Below are 20,927 nucleotides of genomic sequence, written 5' to 3'. Positions count from 1 at the left end.
TTGGCATATACTCTTAATAATTTAATGCTGGTAAGCTGTTGCAATGTGCAAGGTGCTTGTGCAGATTGCTGTGAGCTGGCCAGAATGTGTTGTATGTTTCATTTTCCAGCCTCAGCCCGTAGTGCGTCCCTCGTTAACCTAGCAACCTGATCTTTTTGGTGCAGATCTTAGGTTCCACCCCCAAAGCTAAAGGACAGGCTACGAGGCACCAAAAACAATTCAAACAGGGAAAGTTGGATGATTTTTTTTGCCGCTGTTGGGACCCAAAAAAACGGGCATAATTCTTCACGTATGCCAAAAAACGGCATTGGGGAAAATTGACCCCTTTATCTCTTCAACAATGGCCCAGCCTCTCAATTTGTGCTCTCAATTTAAATCTCATTCTACCTACCAAAACACTTCCTGCAGTAATTGATGTTTTTGGTAGACAGTGATCATCTCTCCCCACCGTTCTATATAAACTGTATACCTGCCCAAATGATGCTACAATGAATATAAACTACAGACAGAATTATAAGTGAAAATTGTCCTGGATTTAACCATTTTGCAAGAACTGTTGCAGCAGTCATTTTCAGTTTTCTGGAATAAAGCTCCAATATTAGTATACCAACTATAAAAAAAAGTTTAATAAGCAACAAATGCTTCTGTCGGATTGTAAAGTGGAAGTGAAGAAAATCAGAGCACTGCATCTTTACTCCAAAATGGGCATGATATTTGACCTTAACTGAAGAAAATGGAGCTAAATGCAATCTGCTTTATAGATAATTTATGAATTGGTAAGAGATATGAAAGAAATACTATGGCTAAAAACAGGTTACCTTCACTTCTTACAGAACATTAATTAAAATAGCAGCTTATATGTACATGCTCACTGGCATCAAGCTCTCACTTACCTGAACTGTAGCAGTGTTCGGAATCGACTAAATTGATAGTACAGTATATATAAGCTCCAAACATCTCAAATGCCAAGTAGTTTCAGGTTCACAAGTGACATACTCCAAAGAGTTATATTTTGTTTGATTTATTGTTGAATGATTAATAAAAATAAGACTGCTTCCCTCTATTCCCTTTAAAAAAATGCAAGAGCTGTAAATGACATCAAGATTCACCCAATATGTTTTCTCCCTCTGATAGGTTGATCCATTTGACATCTGCTGAACCACAGCAGCAATATTTGAGATGAGAAACAAATGATAAAAGTTAGGGTCATTAACTTGGTTAATTCAAGTACCTCATGATCCTTCTCTTGTAGTACGAGGATAATATCACCAGGTTCCACACCAGGAGACTGGTCTGCTTCTCCACTGAATGTAATACGCTGCCCATGCTTCATGCCTTTATCTATGTGAACTTCTAGAATCTTCACTTCTTTTATCACCTTCTTTCCCTCGCATTTCTTGCATCGATCCTTTTCATTAATAACTTCACCTGTAATATTAAACAATTCAAGTTGTAATATAGGATAAGCAACTTTTAAACAGTTCAAATTTAATAGCTCTACCATGCAGCCTTTGTTCAGATAGTTTTAGGGATTAATAAAGATTAGACATAGAAACAGGTGCAACATAAAATACACCCCCTTGTGATTTTAAATCGTGTATGTACAAGCAGTTTAGAATGCTACAGAATAGACAGATTTAGATTAAAGCTTAGTGGCTTCTAGAATCTAGTGGTAGCTCATGTTTAAGACATGGTAAAGCCATGACGGGGTAGATGCTGGGTGGATGTTTCCTCTGGCTGGGGAGTCTGGAACTAGGGGTCAATCTCAGAATAAGGGGTCAGCCATTTAGGACTGAAATGAGGAGGAATTTCTTGAGGGTTGTGAAGTTTGGAATTCTCTATCCGGAGGGCTGTGGATGCTCAGTTGTTGCGTATATTCAAAACAGAGATCCATAGATTTTTGAATATTAAGGAAATCAAGGGATATGGAGATTGTGCGGGAAGATGGAGTTGAGGTAGAAGATCAGCCATGATCTTATTGAATAGCGGAGCAGGCTCGAAGGGCCGAATGGCCTGCTCCTGCTCCTATTTCATACGTTCTTAAAGCCCATGTTTCTTTATAACAGACATAGTGGCAGCAACTCAATACAATAGGACTGAAATTATAAGGCTACGCACTGCATGGAGCCACTGTAGGTATGACTATGGGTCAGATAGGGCTACAACATTGTAGGTCTAAATCTGCAACTGTGCTCACATTTAGTCATGATCTGTGCTGGAACCGTGCAATTTCTTCCTTAATATACTAACAGATTTCTCATAGGAAGAAGCATACATTGCATAATCAGTGCATTATAGCATGTAATCCAATGCTAAAATATAAATACGTGTCTCAAACACAAAGGTTTATGGTCACAACTGCATGTATTCACGATTACACCATTCAAATTACTTAAGGCAATGGATACCATTTCTAATCTTTTAAATATTTGCTATTTAAAATGCAATGTTGAATTGAACTGCATTAGTTTATAATCCCAATACACAGTGGGCAAAAATCTTTGTAACCCTAAGCATATGCAGATAATGTAAAGATAATGTTTAGATTTTAGACACCATCTTTTTTGTCACAAATTCAAGAATAACCCTCTACTTCGCTATGCATCCAATATGACATATTTGCAAAATTTCATACTGTTTGCTGGTGTTGAGCTTGGTGGCATTAGTGACAAAGTAATAAAACCAAGACAATACAGTTAAATGGCTCTGGGTGCAATAGCTCCTTTCTAGGGCATGCACTAGTACAGGCGCAATGCCCCGAATCCGGAACTCCGAAAACTGGACATTTTGCACATGGCTGGAGTCGTCCAGAATTATTGTCCGAAAACCAGACTTGAGGCAAAACCCAAAATCCGGCATGGATTAGGTCAAGAATTCCAGATTTCAAGCAGGAAAATAAAATCTGAAACCCGGAATCCTCAACTAAATCCATGCTGGATTTTGGACCTCGTTACTCAAAACCCAACACAGATTCAGTCGCGGATTCGGTTTCAGACTATTGATTTTCTTGGCTGAAATCGAGAAACCCCCAAAAACCAGAACAGATTCGGTCCCGAGGATTCCGGATGTTATACCTGTAACAGCTTCATACCTCTGACCACAGATGAGCAGTTTTACTACACTAGAAATGGGTGTTAAAAGGCCGATGGACAGATGTATTTTCCCCATTAATTGTTGGGGACAAGATATACTAGTTTCGCAACAAAATTGTTCAGTTACTGCAGTACCAGTTGAGACCAAGTCCATATGGGATTTATGGTATCGTGCAAAGAAAAAAGTTTCATGAATAATCTTGCAGTAAAGGGGCCTTTAAGGAAGAGAGTGATCATAACATGATAGCATTTTATATGGAGTTTGAAAGTGATTTAGTTAAATCGGAAACTCTGGTACTAAATCTAAACAAAGCAAACTATGTAGGTATAAGGGGCAAGCTGGCCAAGGTAGATTGAAAAACTATATTAAAAGTTATGACAGTAGATAAACAATGGCTGGCATTTAAAGAATTAATACGGAATTTACAACAAATATACATTCCTTTGAGGCACAAAAACCTTACAGGAAAAGTGGTCCGATTGTGGATAACAAGAGGATTTAAAGATAGTATTAGATCAAAGGAAGAAGCTTATAAATTTGCAAAAAAAAGCAGTAAGCATGAGGATTAGGAGGATTTTATAATTCAGCAAAGGAGGACCAAGAAATTGATGAAGGGAAAATAAAGTGATAGTAAACTAGTGAGACAAACAGACTGTAAAAGCTTCTCTAGAAATGTAAAAAGATTAGCAAAAGTAAATGTGTCCCTTACAGGTGAAATTATAATGGAGAATAAGGAAGTGGCAGAGAAATTAAACAAATACTTTATGTCTGTCTTCACAGAAGAAGACATAAAAAGCCTCCTGGGAATAGTGGAGAACCAAGGGTCTAGCAAGAATGAGGAATGGAAAGAAATTAGCATTAGTTAAAAAATAATACTGATTAAATTAACAGGACTGAAAGTCAATAAATCCACTAGACCCACATCCTAGGATTTTGAAAGAGGTGCCTGGAGAGATAGTGGATCGATTGGTTGTTTTCTTCCAAAATTCCGTAGATTCTAGAATTGTTCCCTTCCAATCCGCAGGAACCAATGTACCCCCACTATTTAAGTTGGGGGGGGGGGGGGGGGGGGGCAGAGAAAGAGAGAAAACAGGGAACTACAAACCAGTTAGCCTGACATCAGTAGTAGGGAAAATGCTAGAATCTATTAAGGATGTGGTAACAGGGCACTTAGAAAAGAATTGGATTGGGCAGAGTCAACACAGATTTGAAAGGGAAATCATGTTTGACAAATTTGTTGAGTATTTTTTTTTGAGGTTGTAACTAGCAGAATAGATAAGGGGGAAACCAGTCGAAGTGATGTATTTGGATTTTCAGAAGGCACTCAGTAAGGTGCCACACAAGAGGTTATTAAACAAAATTAGGGCTCATGGGATTGGGGGTAATATATTAGCACGGATAGAGGATTGGTTAATGGACAGAAAACAGTAAGAATAAATGGGTCATTTTCAGATTGGCAGGCTGCAACTAGTGGGGTGCCGCAAGGATCAATGATTTGGATTATGGAACCAAATGTAATTTATCCACGTTTGCTGATGATACAAAGCTAGGTGGGAATGTAAGTTGTGAGGACACAGAATCTTCAAGGGGATATAGATAGGCTAAGTGAGTGGGTGAGAACGTGGCAAATGGAATATAGGGCCTAAAATTGCCCAGGAGATGCTCCGGTTTTTTTTGGAGCAACTTAATTTTTCTGGAGTATTTCAAAAATCCCCATTTTGCACATTCAATTTGCACCAGTGTGAGTTAGTTAGTATTTTTTTTTAAAGTTTAGTTTTGTTCAAAAGGGACGTTACCAGCCACCTACACCCGTTTTAGCCATTTAAGCCAGTTTGGACAGCTAATAGTTACTCCAAACTAACTTAAGCCAGCGTATGTGACCACTTGTGGCCGCATAGAAAATCCTTGCGGAGAGTTATGAAATCAGCACAAGTGGCTAGAGATTTGGGGGGGGGGGGGGGGGGGAAGAAGAGAGGGAAGCGCAGAGGACCTTGCAAAGCACTAAACACCTTCACAACAACATTCAAGCAGCATAAAAATCATCAATAATAAATTTTAAAAAACTTAAGTCCTACCTTCCTAACTCGGTCCAGGAAGTCAGCGGGCCGGCCGGTGAGAGAGGCCACTTGGCCGGGGATAGGTGCAGGCGGGACGGCACAGGGAACTGGGCTCACAGAACACACACAGGCAGGTTGGGCTGGGCTCGCACAACACACAGGCTGCAGGAATCAACGGATAGCGGGCCAGGCAGCCAGTGCAAGGCCACTCGGCCGGGGATAGGTGCGGGCACGACGACCGGGCGAGAGCGCACAGGGAACTGATTCTCTGACTGACTCGCTCTGTCTATTCCAGCGATATCTCTCTTTCCAGCAGCCAGGCTGGCGTGCGTTGTGAAGCCACTCGGCCAGGGATAGGGGCGGGACCCATCGTGTCCCACGCTGCAGTACGGCTGGGGGCAGGAGCTACTGTGCTTGCGCGAAACCTCCAGTGCGCATGTGTTGAGCTGCAGGCACTTTTTTCACGCAGGGCCCTAGCTCCGCCCCCCTAATGGACAGAGCACGCCGTGCCAAGTCATGGGAGAGGCCAGAATCTAGGGAGATCTTTTCAGCGCCGTTTTCACCCTAGGAAGTCAGCGTATCTCCAGTCGGTGAGTGTGCCGAAAAAATGGGTGGGTCAAATTTGGGCCCGTAATGTGGAGAAATGTGAAGTTATCCATTTTGGTAGGAAAAATAAGAGTTTTTTTTTTAAACTGGCGAGAGATTGAGAAATGCTGGTGTTCAGAGGGACCTTGGCATCCTTGTACATGAATACCCAGGTCCCTATTTATAAACAACTTTTATTTATCTAGCGCCTTTAACATAGCATAATGTCCCAAGGCGCTTCACAGTAGTGATATAAGACATCACAGATAAATTTGACACCGAGCCACAGAAGAAATTAGAGATAACCAAAAGCATGATTAAAGCGGTAGGTTGTAAGGAACATCTTAAAAGGAGGAAAGCAAGGTGGAGAGGTTTAGGGGAGTTCCAGAGCTTAGGGCCCCAATAGCTGAAGCCACAGCCACCGATGGTTGAGCAGTTATAATCAGGGATATACAAGAGGGCAGAATTTGAGGAGCGCAGACATCTCGTAGGGTTGCGAGGATGAAAGAGGTTACAGAGATAGGGAAGGATGAGGCAACGGAGGGATTTGTAAACAACGATGAGAATTTTGAAATCGAGGCTTTGCGAAACCGGGAGCCAATGTAGGTCAGTGAGCACAGGGGTAATGGGTAATCGTGACTTGGGAGAGAGCAAGGACACGAGCTGCCAAGTTTTGGATGACCTCAAGTTTACGTAGTGTAGAATGTGGGAGCCCAGCCAGGAGTGCGTTGGAGTTGTCAGTCTAGATGTAACAAAGGGTTTCAGCCGCAGAAGAGCTGAGGCAGGGGCGGAGGTGGGCAATGTTAAGAGGTGGAAATAGGCGATTTTAGTTATGTGGCCGGAAGCTCATTTCTGGGTCAAATATGACACCTAGGTTGCGAACAGTCTGGTTTAGCTTCATAGATGCTAGGGAGAGGGATGAAGTCAGTGGCTAGGGAACAGAGTTTGTGGTGGGGACCAAAGACAATGGAGAAAATTTCTGCTCATCCAATACCGAATGTCGGATAAGCAGTCTGACAATTTAGAAATCATGGAGGGGTCAAGAGAAGTGGCGGAGAGGTAGAGCTGGGTGTCGTCAGCTTACATGTGGAAACTGACTCCGTGTTTTCGAATGATATCACCAAGGGGTAGCATATAGATGAGAAATGGAAGGATAGACAAAGGAAAAGGAGATGTGGCAGCTTTGTTAATAAAGAATGAGATCAGTGCTGTCAGTAGTGAGGAATGATAATGACTCAGAAGATCAAGATGTAGAATCAGTTTGGGTGGAAATAAGAAATAATAAGGGGAAGTAGTCACTGGTGGGCATAGTCTATAGGCCACCTAACAAGCTACACTGTTGGATGAAATATACATAAAGAAATGAGAGGCTTGTAAGAAAGGTACGGCAATAATCATGGGCAATTTTAATCTTCATATTGATTGGACAAATCAAATTGGCCAAGGTAGCATTGAGGAAGAGTTCCCAAAGTGTAGCTGAGATGGTTTCCTTGAACAGTACATTGTGGAACCAACCAGGGAGCAGGCTATCTTGGATCTGGTACTGTGTAATGAGACAGGATTAATAAATGATCTCATAGTAAAGGATCCTCTTGGAAAGAGTGACCATAGCATGGTTGAATTTCAAGTTCAGTTGGAGGGTGAAAAAATTGGATCTCAAACCAGTGTCATGATCTTAAATAAAGGCAATTACAAAGGCATAGTTGGCTAAAGTGGACTGGGAAAATAGATTAAAGTGTAAGAGGATTGATAATTAGTGGCAGACATTGAAGGAGCTATTTCCCAACTTAACAAAAATATATTCCAGTGAGAAGGAAAAACTTTAAGGGAGAACCATCCGTGGTTGGAAGTAAAGGATGGTATCAATTTTTTTTAAATGGCATACAAGGGGCCACATAAAAGGTTACTGCACAAGATAATAGCTCAAGGGTTGGCGATAACATTAGCATGGATAACAGATTGGCTAACTAACAAAATAGGGAGTGGGGATAAATAGGTTATTTTCCAGTTGGCAAACAATAACTAGTGGGGTGCCACAGGGATCGGTGCTGGGGCCTCAACTATGCTGCTGTAGGGTGGGAAAGCAAGTTGTGAGGACACAAACAATCTGCAAAGGGATATAGACAGGCTAAGTGAATGGGCAAAAATTTGACAGATTGAGTATAATGTGGGAAAGTGTGAGGGGTTATCCACTTTGGCAGGAAAAATAAAAAAGCAAATTATTTAAATGGAGAGAAACTGCAAAATACTGCAGTTCAGAGGGATCTGGGGGTTCGTGCATGAAACAAAAAAAGTTAGTATGCAGGTATAGCAAGTAATGAAGATGGCAAATGGAATGTTGGTCTTTATTGCAAGGGGGATGGAGTATAAAAGCAGGGAAGTCCTGCTACAACTGTATAGGGTATTGGTGAGGCCACACCTACAGTACTGCATAGTTTTGGTCTCCTTATTTAAGGAAGGATATACTTGCACTGGAGGAAGTTCAGAGAAAGTTCACTAGATTGATTCCGGAGATGAAGGGGTTGACTTATGAAAAGGTTGACTTATGAAGAACGGATGAGTAGGTTGCACCTATACTCATTGTAGTTTAGAAGAATGAGAGGTATCTTATTGAAACAGAAGAAACTGAGGGGGTTGGACAAGGTAGATGTTTCCACTTGTGGGGGAAATCCAGAACTAGGGGCATAGTTTAAGAATAAGGGGTTGCCCATTTAGAACAGAGATGAGGAAAAATTTGCTCTAAGAGTTGGAAATCTGGAATTCTCTGCCCCAGAGAGCTGTGGTCATTGAACATATTTAAAGGTGGAGATAGACATGATTTCTGATTGATAAGGAAGTGAAGGGTTATGGGGAGTGGGCAGGGAAGTGAAGCAGAGCCCACGATCAGATCAGCCATGATCTTATTAAATGGTGGAGCAGGCTTGAGGGACCTAATGGCCTGCTCCAAATTCTTAAGGTCTTAAATAGGTGGGGGCCAAGGATAGATCCTTGGGAGACACCAGAGGTAACAATGCAGGAATGGGAAGAGAAGCCATTGCAGATTTTCTGTACACAATTAGACAGACAAGAATGGAACCAGGCGAGTGCATTCCCACCCAGCTGGACGATGGTGGAGAGGCATTGGAGGAGGATGGAGTGGTCAACTGTATTGAAGGCTGCAGACAGGCCAAGGAGGATGAGGAGGCATAGTTTACCTTTGTCAGTCACAAAGTATGTCATGTGAGACTTTTGAGAGCCGTTTCAGTACTGTGGCATGGAGCGAAAACCAGACTGAAGGGATTTAAACAGCGAGTTCCGGGAAAGATGGTCACGGATTTGAGAGGCGACAACACATTCAAGGACTGGAGAGGAAAGGGAGGTTGCTAGCACAGTGGGCAGGGAGTGGGTTGGTTTTTTGAGGGGTGATGACCACAGATTTGAAGCAGAGGGAAACACTACCCGAGAGAACAGTTAACAATATCAGCAATCATGGGAGCCAAAAAAGGATGTTGCATGGTCAGCAGTTTAATGGGAATAGGGTCAAGGGAGCAGGAAATGGGTCTCATGGACAAGATGAGCTTGGAGAAGTCAAGAGGGAAGATCAAAGTGAAACCAAAGAAAGATGCGAGTTTAGGGCTAGGGCAGGTGGGAGCTTCAGAGGAAGTCTAGCCCGGTGGACTAGGGGAAGGAAGGGAACTCGCAGAGGCAGCTGATCGGATGGTCTCAATCTTTGAAACAAAAGTCCACGAGCTCCTCACACTTGTTGTTGGAGGAGAGTATGGTGGAGACAGGGGAGAGGGGTTTAAGAAGACAGTTTGCAGTAGAGAATAGTAGCCGGGTATTATCTTTGCATTCCAGAATGATCCGAAATAGTGAGCAGTTTTTGCAGACAAGAGTAGGACTCGATAATGTTTTATGCGGTCGAGCCAGATCAAGCAGTGAATGGCTAAAAGTTAAAATGCAGGTACAGCAAGCAATTAAGAAAGCAAATGGTATGTTGGTCTTTATTACAAGAGTACAAGAGTAAAGATGTCTTACTGCAATTACACAGAGCCCTGGCGAGACCACATCTGGAATATGGTGTACAGTTTTGGTCTCCTTCCAAAGGAAGGATATACTTGCCATAGAGAAAGTGCAACAAATGTTCAGCAGACTGATTCCCGAGATGGGGGGGGAAATAGTCCTATGAGGAGAGATTAAGACGACTAGGCCTATGTTCTCTAGAGTTTAGAAGAATAGGAGGTGGTTTCATTGAAATATATAAAATTCTTACAGGGCTTGACCAGTTAGATGCAGGGAGGATGTTTTTCCCCTGGCTGGCGAGTCTAGAACCAGGGATCATAGTCTCAGAATAAGGGGTCTGCCATTTAGGACTGAGATGAGGAAAGATTTCTTCACCCGGAGTGTGGTGAATCTTTGGAATTCTCTACCCCAAAGGTCTGTGGAGGCTCAGGCGTTGAGTATATTCAAGACAGAGATTGATAGATTTTTGGAAATTAAGGGAATCAAGGGATATAGGGATAGTGCAGGAAAGTGGAGTGGATGTCAAGGGGCCGAATAGCCTACTCCTGCCCCCGTTATGTTCTTTGCCATGTATAGATAAGTTCGTAAAAGTAAGCTAGGCTACAGTCACATTATGTCAAGCAAATAATGTCAAATCCGGGTTTGTTCTCAATAATTTGATGTAGGCTTCATGTTACATATGAACATAAGAAATAAGAACAGGAGTAGGCCATACGGCCCCTCGAACCTGCTCCACCATTCAATAAGATCATGGCTGATCTGATCATGGACTCAGCTCCACTTCCCCGCCCGCTCCCCATAACCCCTTATCGTTTAACAAACTGTCTATTTGTCTTAAATTTATTCAATGTCCCAGCTTCCACAGCTCTGAGGCAGCGAATTCTACAGATTTACAACACTCAGAAGAAATTTCTCCTCATCTCAGTTTTAAACGGGCGGCTCCTTATTCTGTCAAGCCCCCTCATAATCTTATACATTTCGATTTAAGATCATTCTTCTGAATTCCAATGAGTAGAGGCCCAACCTACTCAACCTTACCTCATAAGTCAAACCCCCTCATCCCCAGAATCAACCTAGTGAACCTTCTCTGAACTGCCTCCAAAGCAAGTATATCCTTTCGTAAATATGGAAACCAAAACTGCACGCGGTATTCCAGGTGTGGCCTCACCAATACCTTGTATAGCTGTAGCAAGACTTCCCTGCAATAAAGATACCATTGACCTTCCTGATCACTTGCTGTCCCTGCATACTATCCTTTTCAGAACAAATCCTACTCATTATATATATATATTTTTTAAATCCAGCATTACTGTGCATTACATGTAAACACAAAGAATTTACTCACCCTCTCCATTGCAATCAGAACACACAGACTGCATCTGTTGAACCATTCCCGGTGCCAACTGTCTAATCATAATCCTTACACCTCGTCCCCTGCAAGCACTGCACTTCTGAACAGCTCCTGCCTTCCCACCCTGGCTGTGTTTAAAAATAAACATTTTAGTGTTGTCAACAAATGATTGCATACAAGCATAAGCTATCAGAACAACTGTTGAGATCAATAAGGGCTCTGGCACTTAATTGAAAGACATTCAAATCAGTGCCACTATTTAGAGAATCAGTTTGTTAAACCAAATAAAGACATTTGAAGAAAGAACTTTCTTATTCCCAGTTAAATTTAATGATGGAGATTATACAACAAAGGCTATAGTTAAATTTATTCAAGATTCATCTCCGAAAAAAAGCCAAAGCAAAGATGATCCAAGAAAGCATGCAAAGAATACTTGGTTGATAGAAGACGTATAATTTAATAATTAAGGTAGAAGTAGCAATGAAAGCAATGACTGCTTAAGTGTCTTCAAAATATAAAACTAATTATAAATCCACTCATTTCATTATTTATCACTAGAGGAAAAAAAAGTCAGACATTTAATGATCTACATTCCTATTTTTTTTTTTAAGTCAGGATTTCCATCTCTGATCACTACCAGTGACTAATAAGTGAACTGTGGATGCCATACGAGATCAGCATCAGGCTCTCCTGTAATGCCATCTATGGTTACTTAGCTTGCCAACACTCAATGAGTGGCCATTTTTACCATGTAGCAGACAGCTGACACCCTGGAACTGTACATCGGCATAAGCAATTGCCTTCAAAAGAGCAGAGAATACTGGCAGAAAAAACACACACTTTCTATTTTCTTTAGAAAGTACCAAGAAATTTTAAGCCGTAATAAATTAGCATCCTATTGTAAATTTTCCAAAAATAAAACAAGCATAGCTTAGTTGGTTAAAAACCTCAGCACCATTGCTTCAAGCCCCACTCGCAGACTCAAAACAATCTAGGTTCATGTTCTGATGCCGTACCAAGGCATGCGACTTTCAGATTTGAGATTACATTTCAAACTTGCAATTAAACCAAGGATCTATCTGCCAGTCCACATGGCACTAGTTGAAGAGCACACAGCTCTTGGATATATTGATCAACATCCCACCCTCTAGCACTAAAACTAGTCATTCATCGCACTGCTATTTGTGGGAAGGCCTTCTATAAATGTAATACTTTAATGGATGGCATGCTTTTAAATCACAAATATTGAAAAAAAAGTACAGTTCTGTACTTAATGATTTTAAAATACTAAATCACAAATAATGCAGTTTTACTTCAGCGCAACTTACCCATTACATGAACTACACAGGACATTTTTGCTTAATTGTAGCTTGGTTGTCTTTGCATTATACAAGTCTTCTAAAGATACCCTGTTGAATTTAGAAAACAAAAATGTAACATGACAATTGATATGCCAAAAAATAATGTTTTTTTTTTAAATAAAAAGGAAATGAAAACTTACTTAAGGGGATGCACCATATCCTCTCCTCTTCGTCTACTGTTGCGGTTTCTACTCTGACCACCCATGAACCCAAAGAGACCACCACCAAAGATATGCGAGAAGATATCATCCATTCCAGTTCCACCGCCACCACTTTCTCGCAAACCTTGTTCGCCATAACGATCATAAAGTTCTCGCTTCTCTGGATTTGATAAAACTTCATATGCAAAGCTTATTTCTTTAAACTGTAGACAAAAAAAAAGTGAATATTCTTCAATCTCAATAATCAATCTAAAAACACTTAAACATCATCTTTTTGGTGGTCAGCCATTCAGTATTAAAAGCTAAATCTACCATTCAAAATATCGTTGACCATATAGGTTACAAATCAATACCTTGAACATGGAAACTTTATGCATGAATCATTCAAATTCGTATTAGAATAAGCCTCAACCTTCCTAAGTCACCTCTGCCCTGCCAGGAAATAACAGTCATCAGTTTGCCCAAGGTTTTGTTCCGCAGAGAAACAGCGGCCCCGATTGTACATACCGAATGGTTTTTAAAGATAAACTCTACCCATGAAAGTGATCTAGCAAAAGGACATGAAATGCTAGATAACATTTCAGCACCATGACCAAGAAAAACATTTTTGGCAAAATGAGCATGGTTTCAAAAATGCCCTACATGCCATCAGTTCCATGAAAATTCCTTCTCTGAACATTGAGTAAAAGGCATAGCCCCAGCCACCCTCATCTCTCACCCAAGTATCCGATATACAAGGACGCACTCAAACCTTTAATCTCATGTGCAGTATTCTCTGAGTAGCAACTTGATGACAGCAGCAACCAAGCCACTTAAAAAACTATCGAAGGATTCTAATTTCCAAGAAATAACTAGTTAACAACTCAATTTTTAAAGAAACAGCATATTTCAACAACTTATACAGCGCCTTAAACATAATAAAACATCCCAGTTGGGTTTTGGGGTAGAATGGATATCATTCTCCAATGGTTCAGCTAATTTATTAAATAGGTAGCTGAGCCATACAGCACAGGAAGGTCCTAGGTTTAACCTATGACCATGCTAAGTTAGCCTTTGCCAGGATGGCAGAAGGAATGCTACAATTAAGAGGAAAAATTAATGCATGGACTTTTTGTTCAATATTTAGTGACTCCTGTTGGAAGTGAAAGTGTGGAATGCCCTTCACAGTCCAATAATCTGCCATGGCTCATGTTAATAATGGCATCTTATGCAAAGTACTGGGAGGCAGCTGGCACCTGTGTAACCAAACCTCAGCATGGAGTTGTGCCTTCACGAGAGGAAGGGAAGGGAGAATGTTTAAGAAAAAATATTGTGACTTCAGTGCAAAATTTAAATTTCAAGAGTGTAGCATTGCTACTATTTAAAATTTGGATGGGCTGAGTACATCAAGCTGCATGTTCCCATCTACCTGGTGCGTTTGGGACTATCATTTCCCAGGCAGTGCCTAAATGTAGAGACACACACACACACACACACACACACACACACAAATATCACATGTGTTACTTAAGACAACTTGGAAAGAAGTGAGGCCAGCTTTGTTAGCAATCCATTTTTCCCATTTCAAAATTTCTCAGTTAAAGTATAGCAACGTCAGATATGATTAAGTAAACAAAAAAAACTTTAAAATGTAAAAAAGATTGGTGATCGTTACCTTGTCTCCAGCATTTGGATTTTTATCTGGATGGTATTCCTTAGCCAACTTGCGATATGCCTTCAGAAAAATGAATACATCACAGGTCAAACAAATTGAATAAAAATATTTTTATTCAGTCAGCATTATATTCCACATATTAAAGAGTTTGTTTAATAATAGTTATTGGGAGGGAGGAGGAAATTAATTCATTAAGTACACAGAATATTCAGTGAATTTTTGACAATTATGACAGTGGAAAAACTGGATTTACAAGTACAGGTACTACCAATCCATGATATTATCTCAGGAAAAGTGTAAGACCCCAGATATCACTAACAGCATATTAAATGACATTAACTGATTGATTGAAATAATCAAATACTTCATTATGTGTCACATGACTAAGACCAAGGGCATAGTCCACACTGCAGCAATATTTACAGGTAATTACAACTATATATTTAACTATCAAGAACAAGTTGATCTGTAGGTACCAATATAAATAATTTGCATAATTATTTGAATTTTGTGCGACAAGCTCCTCCATTGTAGTCCCTCTTCCCCTTCTAACCGTCACTTCTGAAGGCATGGCTCATGCCGGGATACTGCATTTTGAAAGACAGCTATCTGACTGAGGGATACGACAGTTAAGACCAACCCCGCCCTTGAAGCAACTCCCAAACAGATACATATTCCAGATGAGGATCGCTGAATAGCAATCAGACGTGGTAACTGCAGCTGACTTTTTCCTTCTTGGCCCAGGAGTAGACAGTCCAAGTTTAATGCCTCTACTGCTGCCTCATTGGAGATACACCACAGGCCAGGGATTGAATCTGGGAACATCATGGTCAGTGTTTTAATTCCATACCGAGCATGCATTTATGATGAAAGCTTGAACCTCATTTAATGTGTGCATTTCATAGTGATTGATAAATTAAGGTGGTTGTTATTCACCTTAAGAACAACTAACTACACAAAAACACATCAAATGTCACCTGCCTACAAAAAATATGTGCAATCATACCTACATTTTTCTTGCTACTGTTCGCAACATCAATGCAGTAATATGAACCTCTCTGAATTCCTTTCTACAAAATCCGAAGTTTAGTTAAGGCAGATGAAATCATGAAACAAATATTTCACCTTCCCAGTGAGTAACAGCAAAACTAGCTAATTGTGCTGTTCATTATGCAATACATATTTCAACAGCCATAATAGCAAGGCAACAACTTAATGAATATCCTACAAATTATATTGGTGACAGCTAAGGAGCTACCATTTGTGACAGTAGGTACATTTTTTTTTAAAAATTAATATACTTTGGAAGGAATGTTTTTATCTATGTTCCATTTCCTCACCTCTAAAGAATATGGCTAAATCATGATGTTAACTTGCACATCACACCAGACAAAATTCAAAATATATACCCTGTATACACAAGAGGCACCAAATTTCAGATCCTGTAAAAGCTAAATATTCATGCTTAACAAGTCAAGTTAAACTGGTAATTAACATTACAGCATTCGCAGGGCCATGGGGACCAGATTACTTTTTTGTCCATTCTGACATATAATGGGATCAAAAGGGAAATTTAACACTCAAAACAGGGCTCTTATCAACTGGCTTAATCACAGAACTTCTTTCGTTTCCAAGAATCAATTTTGTTCCCTATCGTTGCTATGATACATATATTTGTTGTGGTAAGCAACACAATTTGGTGTCTTTGTTGCTGTTAAAGATATATTATAGCTTGATATTCATTTTGTTGAATGGATATTTGATTAACTACAGCCTAACTTTTCCTCCGAATATTGGGTTGTAATTTCAAAGAGTAACAAGTTCCACCTTGAAACATCCATGGAAGGAAACTATAGAAGGCTACGACACAGGAGGAGGCAATTTCACTATGTCTCTGCCACCCAGAACTAATCCCAATGCCCTACTCTTGCATCTGTATTTTTCCTTGTGAAATTTTCATCTAAAAAGATACAATAGTCTCTGCTTCAACTTCTACCTCCACTCACGCTTTGAAGGAATTATATTTTTGCACCCTTATATCTCTGTTCCTCCATATCGTGCAAGAAACACCATTTAGATTGTACTGCCAAAAATGCATTAACTCACAATTTGCTCCAGTAACATATCTAAGCCCGCTTGAGATTTTTGTGCCATCAGTAGATAGCTATCTGCCCCCAGGGTAAGGAGAGAGATGCAGGAGAGATCAGATTTAGAGGAGCAGAAATTTCTGGGATAGGGAGTTATAGGCCTAGAGGAGGTTAGAGAAATAGGGAGAAGAGGGGAAGAAGGGCTTTAAATGCAAGGATGAGAATTTTAAATTGGAAGCGTTGGAGGACCAGAAGCCAATGTAGGTCAACAAGGACAGGAGCAATGGGTGAGCAGGACTTGGTGCAAGATAGGATACACGCAGCAGAGTTTTGGATTTGCTGAAGTTTACAGCGCGTTGAGGATGGGAGGCTGGCCAAGTGAGCATTGGAATAGTTGAGTCCACAGATGAGGATTTCGGTAGATAAGTGGAGATGGGCGACGTTTCAGTGGTGGAAGTGAGCTATCTATTTGATGGGGAGAGATAGGGCTTTGAGTAATACAGCACAGTTTTGAATTACTCGTGAAAGGTACAGGGATTCCAGGTACAAAAAAATCTGCAAAGAAACACTGATTAAACTGTTCCTGTCCCTTTTAAAAAATACCCCTCTAATCTCAGTAGATGCATACAGTCCAACTAGGTAGCAATGGCCCACACATGGTCTGGAAAGACAAAAACATGACGACCTTTTATTATAAATTATTCTGAAGAAAGAAAATATTTTACTTTTGAAGACTGCAATTTTTTCTCAAGATTCTTAATATGAATATAGTTAGCAGCAGAATGATGTTTAAGTTATGCAGAAGCATTCTAGTAGAAGACAAAACCATTCAGGAATTGGAACTGAAAGAAATGTCTACTAGACCAATAGTAATTTCACATATAAATTAAATTAATTTCAACGTGATAAGCTTTTACACAGTGCACTTTCAGACACAAGTAGAAATTTCACAAGACTATTAGATACACATCAGTCTTAGGAACATCAACGGCCAATTTTGATAACCCCCGAGATCAGCGAACTCAGCACTGGACAAGGACCGAATCTCAAACTTTCACCATCATTCAATTTCTTTCTCGCTTGACCAGATGAGCTACCTAGGGAGCCCGTGCTCGACATCCTTTTAAATAGAAATGCCAATTCTGTACAGTACACAGTGAATTATTTAAAAAAAATCAGAAGACGGTACAATATATATGGAGCATCAATCACGCTTCAAAATGTGAAAAGCATTAAAAAGGGCTGCCGTTCCATATTTTGGAGAGATATGGAGCCAGAAATCTACACTCTCCACCGTGCTCACCCAACAGCAACTAATCGTTGGAGCAATCGACTTTGTAACTGGAAAGGAACAAGCTAACAAGACAAATAGCAGAATATATTGTGCTACACATTTGCATACCATTCATCAACAATTCTACAGTTTATGGCATTCGCAAACACGTTTGCCGTCATATCAGATTAGGGGTAGAACCCTTGCAGAAATGTAACTTGGGTGTTCCTTCGCCCTTTCGGTTTAGGGGCAGCTCAGCCCTACCGACGCCTGTGGGTGGTGGCAGTCTCCGGCCGCGGCAGAATACGCTGACAGCGAGACGTTTCCAGATTACAGCAAGGTCTAAATTTACAGGCAGCGTTTCACGTGCCTCCGCAGTCACCGTCATTTCACTTCTGCAAGTCTCGCAACGACCCACCCGCTGCGGCGTGAACCAGCAGCGGCAGCGCCGACAAAAGCTGGCGAGCCCCGCGGGAACAAAATGGTGTCGCGGTGTCAGATGAACAGAAACGAGCCCGGTGTTTCCCAAACTCGCACCACGCGACCTGCGGGGGGGCGGAGGGACACGGAGCGGATGCCGGTGGGGCCGGCACTCTCACTTCCAACTGCCGACTTTCCCTTGACAGCGGCCCAGCTCCGCCTGTTTAATAAAAACACAAGATGAAAGCGGCCGGATGCCGAGCGGAGTCAGGCTGAACCCGGTCCACCCGGCGCCGCTGCGCCATGGCTCGCCGATCTCTCCTCACCCCCCCAAAATACCAGGGCCTCAGCAGCGGCCTAGCCGGTTAGGCCTCGGCTTGTTTTTTTTTCGAAATCCTTAATGGGGGGGGGGGGGGGGGAAAGAGAACACCAACTACCCGGCGCCGGGTTTACCGCGCCGCTGTGGAGGTAATCTGTTCTCTCTTCTCTCCTCTCTTCTCTCCCTCCGACCGTTACTGACCTTCTTCAGCTCGTTCTCTGTGGCCGCAGACGCAACTCCGAGGATATCGTAGAGCTTTGTGTCGGCTACAGACGCCATCGTGACAAGAGAGGAAGAAGCTCGAGCACCGGCCGCAGGCAGGCAGGCTCCGGAAGTGACGTTGGCCCGTTTCCTCACATATAGCTCGTTTACGTCAGCGCGGCTCGGTGACAGTTGGGGAGAGGGGGCGGGGTTTTAGTTATCACGTGCAGCCGGTCACAGTACCACACATTCAGAGACCATTAACCTCACACATATTCCACATACACATCACACATATCGCACACACAAATATATACCACATACACATATATATCACACACAAATATTTATTTATCACACACATATTCCACATACACATATATATCACACACATATATATCATACACACGCACATATCACCGAGAGAAAACCAAGTGTGCGACGGCTTCGAGGTGGGCGACTGCGTGACGTCATCAGGATCCAGGTCGTTGTTTGGAGCGTGGGCAGGAACATCGGCTGGGCCCTGGTAAAGCAGAGGAGCGACGAGTGATCGGGGCGAAAGAGCGATGAGGGATCATGGCTGAGATTTGATGGTTGATCGTGACGGAGGTTTGGCGAATGTTTGGTGCGGTGGGAGATCGTGACGGAGGTGCGGCGAGTGTTTTTGTGGCGGAAGAGCGGTGACAGATTGTGGCGGAGGTACAGTGAATGAGGGTACAGGGCCCAGAAGAGCCGAGGGCCCAGTGGCAGTACGGGCCTTCCCACACTGTGATATGTGTGCGCCCTAGGTCCGTGCAGTAGAGCAGGTCTCCAGTTGTCCTGGTTAACCTTTGCCACTGGATAAAGGCCTAGCTCTGTCAAGCCCATATGGTGGCTGATGTGCAACGGTCACCACACGTTAAAAAAATCCACGCACAGGCATCTTGTACCCCCTCAATTGGAGTTCAGGACTGGAACATCGGGTCCTTCATCGAAACATCTGTGAACTCATGTAGAAGCAATTCATCCTCGTTCGAGGGACCGCTTATGATGATGACATATCACACGCATATATATCACACACACAAATAGATATCACACGAACATATCTGTTGCACACGCAAATATATATATCACACACACACACACACAGGTGCATTATGGGTTGGGCAGGTGACATCAGACACCAACAGGCTGAGGTTTGATACAATCTCTTGAATTTCTTGCATCGCACTTACGCTGACATCTACGCCAACAGCGATTTCCGCTGAGATTTCCTGAGAATTCCATTAGCGTGCGCTTAAGGAACTTCAAAACCACAATAAAATGACTGGAAATCAGTGTAAACAAAGCGCTGAACATACCCCATCTTTCTTCTTTGAGTCCTTCTTGATCTTATTGGTGTTATGAAAATTGCACTTTGAAGCCATCAAACCATCATTTATATACATTAGGCACAACAGTTGATAAGTTGATATATTTGCCTAGAGCTGTGATGCTGTGAGTTGAACTCAGAAAGTGCAGTCTGAACATAATTTACCTAATTTTACAAGATACATCAATATTGTTCAGTGAGCTGTACTGATGGGATATTCTTCTTTATCGCCTAGCGCTTTCTGTCCATTAGCTTTTCTTCAAATAATTTTGAAAAACAGGAGAACAAAGTTCATAAGAACATAAGAAATAGGATCAGGAGTAGGCCATTTAGCCCCTTGAGCCATTCAGTAAGATCACGGCTGATCTGATCTTGGCCTCAACTCCATTTTCCTGCCCACTCCCCATAACCCTTGATTCCACTATCTGTCTATCTCTACCTTAAATATATTCAGTGACCCAGCTTGTTCAGCAAGCCTTCAAAAGTCTTGCATGGGCAAAATTTATGTTGAATATTTTTTTCTAAAATAGAGAGATTGTATGTATTTGCATGCATGCATTTGTGTGTGTGTGTGCGTGTGTAAAATGAAAAAAATCTGTTTGATTACATACCTGTTACGTGTTCTATACAAGTTAAAATGTGTATTAGATAAAAAGAGGGAGAGGTGAGAGAGACAAGGGCAGAGAGAAAAAGAGTGTGTGTGCTTTCTTCATTTAATGCTACTTAAATTTAAAAAAAACACCAATGAAATGTAGAAACCAACTAATTATTTCAATGTGTCAGAATAGTTCAATGGCTCAGAAATTGCTGGAACGATATCAATTAGCCATTTTTCCTCACCCTTCAGATCGCACTATATTTGCGCAGCAAATTGTTGGACATGCAAATTGATAATGGCATGGCGTGGCGATGTCAACATTGCTTCTGGGATCTCATGAATGCCATGCCCAATGGTCTATCTCCTTAACCAATGCGATTTAAGGATAAAGAAACAGAGCAAACAATGGAG

At 41.5% G+C, this 20,927-nt stretch overlaps 1 protein-coding gene across 1 annotated transcript in view; it reads right to left on the bottom strand.

The window, feature by feature from the left end:
* Window positions 1–18,706, bottom strand: part of dnaja2a (DnaJ heat shock protein family (Hsp40) member A2a) — a 28,374-nt gene extending 9,668 nt beyond the window's left edge. The window contains exons 1-6 of the mRNA XM_070898050.1: window positions 18,565–18,706; window positions 14,265–14,324; window positions 12,590–12,813; window positions 12,417–12,497; window positions 11,083–11,216; window positions 1,232–1,428 (exon numbers count right to left, since the gene is read on the bottom strand). Coding sequence (XP_070754151.1) covers window positions 1,232–1,428; window positions 11,083–11,216; window positions 12,417–12,497; window positions 12,590–12,813; window positions 14,265–14,324; window positions 18,565–18,642 — 774 coding nt within the window. The 5' untranslated portion in view covers window positions 18,643–18,706. The remainder of the gene's footprint in view (window positions 1–1,231; window positions 1,429–11,082; window positions 11,217–12,416; window positions 12,498–12,589; window positions 12,814–14,264; window positions 14,325–18,564) is intronic.
* Window positions 18,707–20,927: the final 2,221 nt, after the last annotated feature.

Source organism: Pristiophorus japonicus, chromosome 13, assembly GCF_044704955.1.
Source record: "Pristiophorus japonicus isolate sPriJap1 chromosome 13, sPriJap1.hap1, whole genome shotgun sequence".
Classification (NCBI taxonomy): Eukaryota; Metazoa; Chordata; class Chondrichthyes; family Pristiophoridae; genus Pristiophorus; species Pristiophorus japonicus.
This window is presented reverse-complemented; position numbering and strand designations above follow the sequence as displayed.